The sequence below is a fragment of the Porites lutea genome, unplaced genomic scaffold, assembly GCF_958299795.1.
Source record: "Porites lutea unplaced genomic scaffold, jaPorLute2.1 SCAFFOLD_37, whole genome shotgun sequence".
Taxonomy (NCBI): Eukaryota; Metazoa; Cnidaria; class Anthozoa; order Scleractinia; family Poritidae; genus Porites; species Porites lutea.
In genome coordinates, this window is record NW_027332297.1 from 85,001 (window position 1) to 98,473 (window position 13,473).

Consider the following 13,473-nt stretch of genomic DNA (forward strand, 5'->3'; position numbering starts at 1 on the left):
TACCATCCGCTACATCAACAACTCCCTCCCTACACGTAAGAATATGGCAAGATGGGGATTATCACAAAGTCCTGATTGCTCCTTTTGCCTTAATCCTGAATCACTCCTTCATGTTGTCGCTGGTTGTCGACAGTACGTTGATCGCTTTACCTGGAGACACGTATACCTATACGTAGCGAGATTTACAATTGTACATTCAAAAACACAAATAAAGTTTCCATTATTATTATTAAAAAAAGCGATCTTTTGGAACAAACTCGTGCAGTAGCTCTTGCCACGCAGGCTAACTACACGAATACCAACATAAAAGATAGAGCTGCCAGGCACTTGCATTTGATTCCGTTCCAGCGCATTATGATATGCAGTCTCTTTTAGCAGGGTCCAGATGTAAAGAGTATGAGAGAAATTTGCTCAATAGCCTTTAGTGGAATTATAGCCTGCATGGCAAGGCGTTGGAAACAGAAAAAAAAGAAAAATGCGGCACGCAAAAAAAAACGGAAAGAACGTGCAACAGAAGATTTTTCCCATTCCTCGATCTCGTAGACAAACCCAGCAGTTGGAAACACTCTGTCGAACTTACTTGTAGATGAAAAGTAACGTTATTTTAGGATTTTGACCGCAGACTTAAAACTTAGAACTTCATATGATATTAGGTTTGACTCAAAACTTTTCTTTGTTTTTTTTCCCTGATTATGACATCCCAGGAAGGCAGACGACAGGATGTTATGGAGAGATTTAGAGAGCTTCTTTCGCAAATAGCCACACATGAAAAACAACTCGAATCTGCCAAGAAAACGGGCGAAGAATCTGTTAAGAAAAAAGATGCACAGATGAAAAGAGTTCTAAGGAGAACAGAAGCCCAAAGGGACGCTCAGTAGCGGGCAAGGATCCCAAGAAGTCCACAACAGTGAACAATCGCTCCATCTGATACACCATAGAGTCAGGGAAGTCTCGTAGATTAACCATAATCTTGGCATCAGGGGACAGCATCCTTCTACTCCATTGAATCCTTCTTGCGAGCAGCTTGCACATGTCCTGTACAGTGAAGACCTCCCAGTTAATGGAATCGATGGCGAGATCTATCTCAATGATGGGATTGATCAATCCAAGCGATTTCATCTTACTCAGGCCCACTGGAGTAGTCTTGGTGTCAGGGATACCGTCATTCACCGCTTCGATAACTTCAGTGAAGGCAAACAAGTTGCTGACGTCTTCTCCTCTGTCCACGAGCTCACGAAGGAAGGTGTCGTCGACCCGTGTCATGTGTGAGAAGGCTGCTACGATGATAAACTTGAATCCACATTTTTGCACCTCGTTGTAAATCTTCCACTTGTTTTCTAGCGTGTGTCCTCTGAGTTGACCCACGGTACTCTCACGGATTGAGTTGTCCAGTACAATCAAGTCCAGGTCTTTCAGTCTAGCTCGTTTGCATTTCTCCTGGGCAATGTTCTCACCGACTTCTTTTATTACGTCTCCAAATGGCATATTTCACTGAGTTGAAAGCTGCAAAATATTTACGGAAAACATACTTAGAGATACTGGCTTCCAAGTTATACTCTGTATGTCTAGTAAGTTACCCTCTAACAATAAGACTAGCACTCTTTATCTTCTTTGGGTGGACAACAGACCATTTTACACTTCTCTGCTCCGTGACCTGGTCTTAAGATCCGGCAGCGAGGCCGTAGGTGACCTAGCTTTGATACAGGCCTCTCTGCTTTTGTAATAATGAATAAGACCTTTATTTACCCTCGGCAGTGTTTAAAGCGCAAGTGCTAGTGGGGCCGACCAAACAACTGAAACAAATATTTCCAATTGAACATAACATTGTTAAGAATCCCAACTGGCAGGAGGCCAACTAGTTCTCATGTCAATGCACCTAATAAGCATTAAACAACTTGATTTGCACAAAAAAGCAGTGAGGCCTTATCAAAACAAGGTCACCTCAAGCCTCTTTGCCATTCAAAGGCCAGGTCAATGAGCAGAAAACTGTAAAATCGTCTATTAATTTAGAAAAAAACACAGTTTCGAAACAGCCGGTATATATGATAATTACAGCGTTTTTTCTGATGACTATTAGAAACGTAGAGACGAAGGCCTAAAAACGGAATTGTTGAAAGACCTTGAAACTCCCACCATTCTAAAAATGTCGAGGATCCGTTACCGGGATTGATCATAATAAAATTATATATGTCTGGATTTATGAAAACGGTGCTAAAGAGCCCTACCCCTGTAACCCCTATATTACCTGGATCTCTATAAACTATCATGCCGCTTCCAAGCCATGAAAACGGGACAAAAATAGAGACATGACGGCAATAAAAGGAAGACAAAGGGGTAAAAGAAGGAAAAAAGGACTGACTTTCCTTTTAATTTTTATATCGTCCCCTTTGGAGATAGTTTCTGGCGAGGAAAAAACGCAAGCTTAGTGCGTGATATCAATTTCACCTCGATTTCACTAAATTTCAGGTCGCTTTCAAGCCATGTAAACGGGCCAAAAATAGAGACAGGACGGCAATGAAAGGAAGATAAAGGGGTAAAAGAAGGGAAAAAAGACTGACTTTCCTTTTAATTTTCATATCGCCCTCTTTCCTTTCTGGCGAGGAAAAAACGTCCGCTTAGTGCGTGATATCCATCCCTTAGCCTCGTTTTCATAAATCCAGACATATATAGAGCATTCGATAAAGGTTCAAAAGTCGCAAAACATGCATGGACTTTTGATCATATTATTGACTTTGACAATTCTAAGACTCATTGACAAAGAAAACAATTGCACCAGAAATCGAAAGACAATGGAATCATGGCACACGGCCAAAACTGTCGAGGCTTACAACAATTCATGCCCCGGCACTCCCGAGACAATATTCCTTTAAAAAATTCACTAATTTTAGTACTTTTAGCATTCTTCCGAACATTCTCTTTATGAATATTTTTTAGTTTATGCGAATTACTTTCTTACTGTAATTCAGATTTTAACGTTCCATTGTATCACAAAATTTTTATCCTTCGAAGACAGCAGAGTGGCCTGTCGAAAGTTTCATTCAATTTTATTTCTACTTCTCTCCCCAGATATATAGTCTGTGAAGAGGGAGCAAACAGAGAACTTCCTCCACTTCAAACCCTTTATTTAGACGTTTAGCCTGTCCGGTTTATTCATTAAAAGGTGCTGTCACGTGTGGATTAAAAATAATTGGTTTTTGTAAGGGCGCAACAAGGATTTTTCCAAGGGGGATCACACTGTGTCAAAGTGAGGGCACTCACCAGATTGTCATGTGACCTCCACACCTATTGTAGGCTCTTTGTTTAAATACAAGCTTGCAAAAGGGGGGATCACGGGCACCCCAGGACCATCCCTCCCGTAGCTACACCCTCTAAAATAGGCTAAATATTACAATGCATTCAAAACTACAATTAGAAACAGTAAAATTAACGGTGTAGGATAACCACAAGTCCACTGAGTATTATGTAATTACAAACGATAATGAAAATAAAACGTGATGCCGTAACAAAATCCCAAATCGAGCTAGCATCATTTTTCGTAACAGGATCCGGAAAAAAAGGCATTTGAATGGTTAATGATAAAATCCTGATTGTTGTCCCCTGAACTCCAGTATTAATGTGTCGGCCGTATAGATCGTTTTCCCTGTCACGCAAATAAATCGAAAACTATTCAGTGGACAAAGTCAAGAAATTGTAACGCTCTAGTACGAGGTAAAGAAGACACTTCTCCAAGTTTTAAGCCTATGCGTTTTCCCCAAACCCAATCCATGTCGGTGGAGCTCTGTGCTCTACTAACATGGCGCCCGGAAAATACTGTAAACATCTGGAACTTATACTTTCGCTATCTAGGTCACTGGTTATCTAAACTGAACCAACAAACATTTACGTTAGTCTACGAATCGGCTCCCGATGAGCCTGAGAGAAGCGAGGGAGGCTCCCTGGCCCACCCCGATCGCTTCACTCATTCTTTTGTTTCGCTCTCACCGAATGTAAAATTACCGTAAATGACTTACAATAGAAGGTTTCAAGTAACGATATTTATTGAAATCAGTTCTAAACGAATAGTTTCCGGCAAGGGGATCAGAAACTGCTGGATTTGTAACACCACCGTAGCATTATTAACTTCCGATCCAGATGTTCAAAGCACTTGAGCCTGAGGCAGTTCTTGATCCTTGCAGAGATTTAAATTGATGGTGTTTATAACTGAAATCCTAAGACGAAGTTTGGATAAGTGGAATCAGGTATCAGTTCATCCATCGAAGAACGTGCACGTCTCTTTATTTTTTCTCCGAACTGTAAGCTTATCAAAAAGGCATGTTGGAGCTGTCGACTGTATTTTATCAGGCAACATTTTCGGGTTTTCCGAGACTTGCAGGCTAAACGGTACAGACGTGGCAGCGGCAAAGACGACACTGAAGTAAGGCGCTTGTTACTTTCTACGGCTAGCTCTTTGCAGTCGAAAGAATTTCGATCTTAACCTGAATGGTGACAAAAAGTGTAATAAAACTTACCGAATGATATGATATAAAAAAAAAAAAAACTCAGCCTTCCTCTCTACCAGTGGGTGCTGTGAAGTGCTCAAGCTCAATAGAAGAGAACTAATGTAAAAAGCGATAAAGTCATTTTATGTTCCGATCATGACCCTCCCATTACTACACAGGACAGAACCGGATTGGCTGAATGTCTGCCAGTACAAACAGCCGGATGAGAATTTTTTCTTGGAATGTGCTGTGCTAGTAACGCGTGCCTTGTTAGCAGTTTCGTTTCCTAAGTTTCCAGTCAAGGACCTGAAATAAAGCGAGGTGGTAACATTAGAAATAGAAACAAACGCCAGCAGAAGGAAACAAATGTAAGTGAAGTTGAATGGTCTCAATGGGATTTACTTACAAGGATATTTTTTCCGCACAGATTCGCCCACAGTTAAGACTTCCGATAGCTTGATAACAATTTATATGATAATTAGCAGTGTCTAATATTTTTTAGAAACGTTTAACCTCTTAGAAACGCCGGAGAACACCAAAACGGAATATGAAGAAATTACCTATGTTTCATTTATAAAATTCTCTTAAACTCCAAATTAAAGAAACTGAATGGCTTAGAAAGTTGTTATCTTGGATTCACTCTGCAAAAACATTATATGGAAACTCATATCTTCCTCATGTATATTTATTACACGTAAACCTGCACGTAAGCAGAAAAACGATAAAATGCTAGTATTGACCCCTTTCTATCTTGTCTATTTTACAAGAGTAAATGCCTTCAAAAATTCAACGTCAGTAACTTCACAGAAAGGTCAAAGACTGCTTGCCCCATTTTGGTACACTGGGGGCGTTACTATTCATGAACGTTCCAGGTGAACCTCAGATGCTGCAAAACCACGCATATAATTAGAGCTATTCTTAACTAAATTTTTCGGGTTAACAATTTGAATTCTGAACGAGAGGGCATCATAGCAGAATTGAGTAAAATGATGTCTCGCTTACTGGAGGAGTCCTTATGTCTAATCATTGCTTCGTTGTAATTCAAAATGAAAGGTAAACAGAAACCATTGTGAGAGAAAAATATTTATTTCCAATACGGATTTACTGAAAGTAGTAAACAAAATGGTCGTTGGACGGTATGACGATAAACACCAAATCCTAACCACACTCGGTAGTTCTACACTGAAAATTGAAAAGATCTGTTTCAGCCCCAAAGTGTCAATTCAGCCCTGCTGGCGAAAGTCTGATTCGGCCCTTCCTGGAGCCATTTGAGCGTAATCTGGGCCAAAAAAGCTACATCAAAAAGCTATTCCAGCCCACGTTAGGGCCCATTTCAGCCCAAGGGCCAAATCAGCCCTAGCTAATTGAACTGTATTGGCCCTGATTTAAGGGAGCCAAATTAGACCCAAAAATAGGACTGTATTTTACTCACCGAATCGGCCCTATTTTTAGGGCTAAAACAGATCTTTCTGATTTACAGTGTACTGCCAGCCAGGGAGTGTCTCTTTTATTCTTGAACTGGCAAATCAAAAGACTCTTCGGTAACGATTTTAATCTAATGATCTTAGAAGATTTGCTGGCTCAGTTTAAGAATTTAGCGAATTTTCTTGTGAGGACCCGCTCTGTCATTAAAGAAATTTATTATAAATGCAAATATTGTAAAAATAACTACAGCGGAACCCCGTTAATACGACCACCTTCGGGCCGTGGAAAACTGGTCGTATTAACGAGTTGGTCGTATTAAAGGGGTTCTTTAAATAGGAAAATGACTGGCTGAGGTTTTTTTTCGGGCCAGAATAAAGTGGCCATAATAACAAGGTGGTTGTATTAACGGGGTGGTCGTAAGGCGGGGTTCCACTGTGTGACTTTCGTCACCATGGTGAACGTAATATAAAAATCGTGTTATGCTGGAACTTAAAAAAAATGATTTATACCTTGGCTACTTTAAACTTCGCGGTAAATTCAATAATTCATTTCCCGGAAAATCTATCTGATAAAATTTTGGAGTAGCTCTGGGCAAGATTTCTGTATAACCCCAACATTTAATATGCATACAGTTCTTTGTTTCGACTAAACAATAGCGGAAACAATGGAACTCCTGTGAGACTTATTCACATTACTTGACATGAAGCACGAAAACTGAATCCAAGAGATATTCTTACCCAACCCAGTTTAGCTGATTTCCGTGATTTTTTGGTGAACCGTTTGATGATCCAGTAATAAGTTTTACAATGATTTTGTTGGGGGCTCGAAATTTACAATCGTTTTTTGGTGATATGATTTTATTGTTCTTTTGGTGATGTCATTCTTTAGGCAACGGACTGAATAGACGAGAATAATGCGAAAAAGGAACATGTGTACGGTCATTTCAGCATCCTGACACACCCATTACACATTACACAGGGCAGAACAAGCTGTCTGAATGTCTGCCGCCAGATTGACCGTTCCGAAATTCAGCAGGGAACTGAGGCGAGTTTCAAATTTTAACCAATCGATAATCTGACACCATCACATGAAAGATCATGTTAACATTGGTCATTTGACCAAATATGATGCTTTTAGGGTGAATAGAGACCAAGTTATGGACTTTGAAATATCAGTTCAAAATCCATACAAACGTCTCTAATTTTGAGACAGCGTCCCCCAAAACCAAATAATCAACTTTGTGACAACCGTAGAATCTCGCCATGCACCTACTATTTGAAAACAGCTGAGATGAAAATTGCTATGTTATCCCATTTTAAACAGTATCACGGAAATCATAAAATTTGTAAAAGTTTGTATGATTTTGGGGGACGCTGTCTCAAAATTAGAGACGTTTGTATGGATTTTGAACCAAATTTCAAGGTCCATAACTTGGTCTCTGTTCACTCTAAAAGCACCATACTTGGTCAAATGACCAATGTTAACATAATCTTTCATAGTGATGGTACTGATGGTGTCAGTTTATCGATTGGTGAAAATTTGAAACTCGCCCCAGTTCCCTGCTGAATTTGTCAACGGCCAATACAGAGAGGTCAGAATTTCGTTTTGTCGTGATATGCAAGCCAGAGATACTGAAAAAAAGCGAGGTCCTAACATTACAAATAGAAAAAAACGCGTGCACATATTCGCTCACAGTCAGGACTTTCGATAGGTTGATAACAATGTATATGACATCTCCATAAAGACATTATTTGTTGGGCTTGTGTTTGTTGTCTGGGATGTTTGGGCCATTAATTAAAAAAGTAGCTTAAAAAACAAATAAGGGGGTTTGGAAGCTCATATCTTACTCGTACATTTATTACACGTAAGCAGAAAAGACGATCAAACCGCCACTAGTAATGACCCATTTATATATTTTTTATCTTGTCTATTTTACAAAAGCGAATATACCTTCAAAACATCAACTTCAGTAGCTTCTCATTGATGTCAAAGAGTTTTTCAGTGTTCCATTTTGGTAAACTGCAGATATTGCTATTATGTACGTACGGTCCGCGGTAAGAATTTGAATTCTAAAAGAGAGGGTGTCAAAGCAGAATTGTGTATAACTTTAAGCCTTACTTCCTTGCACTTCATTCTAATAATCTTATCTGAGTGGCTAGCTCAATTCACAATTTTAGCGAATTGTCTTGTGAAGATCCGGTCTCCGGTTAAACAAATTTAATCTAAGTGCAAATATCGTAAAAAAAAAAAACAATACAGAGACTTTTGTTTGTTTTGCCACACTGTGGTAAATATAATGTAAAAATCGTGTTGAGTTGGTGATTTATATCTTCGTTACGGTTCCACCTTTGCGGAAATTTCAAAAATTCATTTCCCGAAAAAAGCTTAATAAAATTTTCGAATAGTTCTGTGATGTAATCGCGAGGAGCTCCTTTTGCTGTACTGGAGACACCCCTAAAGGTACACGGTAACCTTATGTATAAATGAACCTAGTCAGATCACTGATGTTTTGTTACGGTCTTCTATCAAGATCAAGAGTAAGATGGGGCGGATCTAGGGGGAGGGTACAGGGGGTGCACCCCCCCCCCCCCGTGAGACAAAGCCTTCTTCTTCGTATTCGCGTTTAAAATTTGTTAACCTCACCGATCAGTGACGTCATTTCTTAGAGGTGCACCCCCTCCTAAGAAAAATCCTGGATCCGCCTCTGCATGGTAAGGGCTTACACGTTGTGGTAAATTTTTACTGTTATGCCATGCTAATCAGTGTTTTTCGATGTCCAACTATATATATATGCTCTAAAGGCGTCACTCTTATGCTCTGTTATGCTTACGTAAAGATATAATATTTTCCCTTCACGCCTAGTTTATTGAAACATGAGGGACGCCTCATTAAAATTCTCCATTGCTCATCGGCTTTTGACCGTTTTATAGTTCTCTGCTGAGTGACCTGCATTTTGCTGGCCTTTGAATGGCAGCAAAGACTTCTTTGCTTTTGTCATGTTAATGCCCTGGTTAGCATTAGAACAACTTAATTTACACAACAAAAGCAGAGAGGTCTGTATCAAAACAAGGTCAATTCTAACCTCGCTGCCATTCAAAGGCCAGGTCACTGAGCAGACAACTGTAAAATGGCCTATCATAAAATGAGTTTTCTAGTAATGAAAAAAAAACGCTCAAGTGCAGCAGAATTTATTAAGTAAAGATATTGCGGAATCACTTTTTTAAATTTTTTTTAAAGCTTTATTGGGTTTCAATTATAGTACATGAATAATATATCCTAAAGAAAAATAAACAAAAGAAAAGATATAACACCCAAATGGGAAAGCACGAACGAGACCGAGGGACCCATGCGAGATACCGCCCAAATAGAAAATTCAGTTAAAAAATCTAAAACATTTCACAAATAATATCAGCATGCGTACTATGAGCGGTGACAAGCGCATGATCTTACAAGTGACCAAGTGCACAGGCATTCCACGTCAACTGTTGTTCGCAAAAGGCTCGTCAGAGTTTGCCTTTAAAAAGTTTTTAAAAACATCGATACTGGAAAAGCAAGTACAAGTGTTTTTTTTATTTTACAGCAGAATCTGCAGTTTAACACCTAAACCTTAATTAAAGTGTTTTTCTTTTATTTTACAGCAGAATCTGCAGTTTAACACCTAAACCTCAATTACACTGTCTTCAAGTAACAAATGCTCTATTGCTGTGGTCCAGATCCTAAGCTAAGAATAATACATACACGCTAATGAAAACCTGGATGCTATAGTGACCGCGATTGCGAGTGAAATACGCAATGTCGCTGGAATTTGATCAAGACCACACAGAGATATATATGCAGTGACCAGCTGTTTACTTGAATTGGTTTCATTATATAACTAGCTCTTAAAACTGGGCGTTTGTGCCAGGAGAGACTATTTTTGATGGCTCTTTTATTCTTGCCTGACGGAATCTTTATTGTGCTTATAATATAACTCGTTGTTGATATGATAAGACCGATTTGTTCACGATGCTAGTTCAAACTCGACTAAATCCTGAAGAGGGGAAAAAGAAGCTTAAGTTACAACAACTCAGCTTTTAAAAGCGAGTATTGAAATGAACTAATTTCCACTTTCTACTCATAAAGTTTTGAAAATGATTGGACCCGTAATAAAGCCTGTTCCCACGGATTGGTTCTGCCTGATATTTCAGCCATGCAATAATTAAAAAGCATTATGTGATATGAAATCATTTTGTAGTTGATATGACTTGCGCTCTGATTGGCTAATTCAAGAGCATTATTCTCCCGTAATGCCCATTGCCCGGGAGCCCATTGCTCCTGCCACTGCCCCATTACCAGCCTCCAAAACCAAGGCAAAGGGACAATTGTTTAGGGAGAACACGATAAGTGACCTGGAGCATCCTAAAAGTGAGAAGATCAGCAAATTCTGTGTTAAATTACGACCGAGTTAATGCCGGAAAGGACGAATAACACAGCCAGAGTGTATCTACCAATTTTTAACTTCAAACTCTAATTTTAAAACGACACCAAATCTTCAAAATTTCCTATTTCCATAAATTTTACTAATCCTTTGAGAAAAACTATTTATCTCCAAATATACCTAAAAATCACCAAAAAATTTACAAAACGACCCAAAACATAGATATGTGAAATGAGCATAGAGATGCTTGATTGCTTGAAACGTAAACGAGATATTTGCATTAAAAACATAATACCCAGCCAAGATACGGCTTTCAGGTGTCCCCCCACCCTCTGAAATCGGCTTAGGGCCATGCCCTTAGCCAATTTTACTCCAAATAAATTCTGTCTCTGTGTATTTGTATCGCCCAGTAAACGAGCTCGGGAACCGCAGCCCAATGACGGCAGAGAATATGAACTTTCGACCAGGGGAAGGGCATAAAAGTAGTTATTATTATAAAATAATAGAGATGAGGGTATAGGCGCTCTTACTGGTCGATGGGTGTCTTTTGATCGGAGTTTGTAAATACGGTTGTGTTTCTTTGCAATATGGGACTGTTTCCGTGTCTTCATAGTCGTAACACTTAAGAGGGCAGCAAAGTATGTTGGATGATATTAACATAAATTCCAGTGAACCATTAACAAATTTAAAAGACTCAAAAATCATGTGGTAATGGCCTGGAAATAAAAATATGCGAAATTCAAATCAAGTAAGTTTTTTTAATTCAAGTGGAATTCGCGAAAATCATAATTCAGGTATCATGGAGCTCCAATTTGTTTGCCTTAATACTGAGACAAAGTACCGAGGAAAGTGGTTTAGCAAGAGAGTTAAAATCAGTCCCAGACTTGGCTCGAACTCGCACCCGAGCTCTTAGCCCTAAGGACACTACACCCCTTGCTGCACACCACTGAAAGGCACCTGAACCCGGCTCTGTCCTTGTACAGTAAAAAAAGCTCGCAAGGGTTCATTGTTAAACATATTCCTTTTGAGCTGGTCGTTAAGTTATCTAACGCAGTCTATGGTGCTTTACCACGGTAATGTCCGGCTCTTCTGCTCCATTTGGAACAACAGTTAAATCCGTTGGCAGGGAAACAAGAATGGGACAAGTCTGTTATTTATGCCCTATAGTTTATTTGTTTTTGGCAATAACCAAAGTATACATTGTTATGTCGGAATACACTACTTGAATGCTTACTTCATATGCCTTATAGATAAAAGCCGCCTCATACAGCAAAAATAATACCTTTTGTGCCAATCACCTTCCCAAAAATTAAAAAGATTTCACTCTGAATTTCAATATTTTGGCTTATATGGAACAATACAGACTGTAGTGCAAATCTTACTAGACTAAATTTTGTAGCAGCAATTTTCCCATTTCACAATACCGAACCTAAAAAAAGATAGAGTTCAGAGCCCGTTAAGAGACTTGTGATCTCTTTAGTAGAAAGCTTAACAACTTTTCCCTATCCTCTTGAGCGGGTTCCGGAGTAGTTCATCCTGCATGGCTGGGATGATGCCCTTACGGAAAGCCACGGACAGTAGCTCATCGGCATCTTTAATGTTGGGATACTGACGCATCGCCCATTTCAGGTACACCAGGAACTCGTACCAGTCGATATAGCCATCTTTATCCATATTGATTGCTTTCAACGCCTTCAGCGTATCCCGACAAATAAAGCAGCCAAAGTAGGGAGCCATGAAGCCATTATAGAAGGAATGGAACTTGAGAAGGCCGTCAACTTCTTTATCTTCCTGGATGTCCCATTTGTCCCAGATCCTGCGGACCTCTTCAATGAGATTCTGGGCGTGCACACTTTTCACCTCGGCCTCTTCTATCACCTCTGCCATCTTGGCGGTGAGTTTTCCTCCTGCTCGATCAAACAGGAGAGCGATGCCCACTGGACTCATGTATTCTTCCTTCCTGTTGCCGGTCAGATCTTCCAGCATTTTCTCTTTCATGGTATGCGCCATTTCCATCGTAAACTGCGGATCTGCACCAAACAGATCCACTAGCCTCTCGTGGATCATGCGGTCGGACGACAGAGTGCTGATTCTAACTGGAGCCTCCTCTCCAAAGAACTCGGCCAGATTGAAGTCGGTCTCTCCAACTGTACCACCAGCAATGCTTCCAAAGTCGAATGCCAAATCCAACGCCCTTTCACCGTAGATAACCTGTTTGGGATGAGGGGGCATCCCGGTAGTGATCTTAGTCACGTTAGATGCGGCTTCCCTCAGCTGTGTACACTTGTAACTATTCTGGACATTGGTGTTACCCATTCGCACAAGATTCATCAGGGTGACAGTAGAACACGCGTGACCAAGTGCCGCTCCTTCTTCGCAGACGCTCGCCCAGATGCCGTTGGCTCCATTGACCAGACATTCAAGTTGCGTCATCTCTCCAAGGGCCCACTTCTTGTGAACATGAGCCAGAAGATGTCCAGACCATCCACGGGCGTCCATAATCTTGCGCACACCTACATAGTAAAATATATATTACTAAGTATCCCGTCTGAGGACTCAAAAGCGAGAGGGACTGATCCTTTTATGTTCCTCTAATATTTGAGGATTTTGGACTACGGTTAAAAAGAAGTGAGGTAGTTGTAACTACAATAGTACTTAGTTTTACTCAGCTCGATTAGCTTTTTAGTTATCCTGAGTAATCATTACTTTTTTTTTGTATTAATATATTGTATTGTAAAATTTTAACCTTTCATTTTGGTAATAAAGCTGGTTGTTGTTGTTACAAGCAACCATCCTTAAGAGCAGAGGACTGTAAATATCGAGGATTCATTTTCAAACTGAACTGAAGTCACTGATTTCTTCATGTTTTGCCAAAAGAAACCTTTTGGTCAACTATTTTCGAAAATAAGTCTCAGACTTGCCCGAGAGTTTCTGATTTTGAGAAATTCAACAAAAAGTAGAATTGCGGTTTTCGTGCCGCGGCCGCCATAACGTCAGCCGAAAACTTGGACATATTCACATCACTCTCAGAAAAAAGACGGATTGGTCAATCAAAATGATCTTTTACATGTATGTTTTGTATCACAATTACAACACAAAGATGTAAAAATAGTGCCAAGAACTGCATTTTCATTTCAGGTTAGAAGCGCCCGA

The 13,473-nt window shown here is 39.8% G+C and overlaps 2 protein-coding genes across 2 annotated transcripts; both read right to left on the reverse strand.

Annotated features, from left to right (window-relative positions):
• Window positions 1–810: 810 nt before the first annotated feature.
• On the reverse strand, window positions 811–1,485 carry LOC140925441 (uncharacterized). The gene has a single exon (XM_073375404.1). It carries the CDS (start codon window positions 1,483–1,485, stop codon window positions 811–813), a length of 675 nt encoding a protein of 224 aa, XP_073231505.1.
• A 9,983-nt stretch (window positions 1,486–11,468) lies between these two features.
• On the reverse strand, window positions 11,469–12,833 carry LOC140925431 (uncharacterized; the record flags this gene model as incomplete). Its single annotated transcript, XM_073375394.1, is given in 1 exon segment — window positions 11,469–12,833. A coding segment is annotated over 1 exon segment (1,025 nt), but the record flags the coding sequence as incomplete, so codon positions are not given.
• Between the last annotated feature and the right edge of the window lie 640 nt (window positions 12,834–13,473).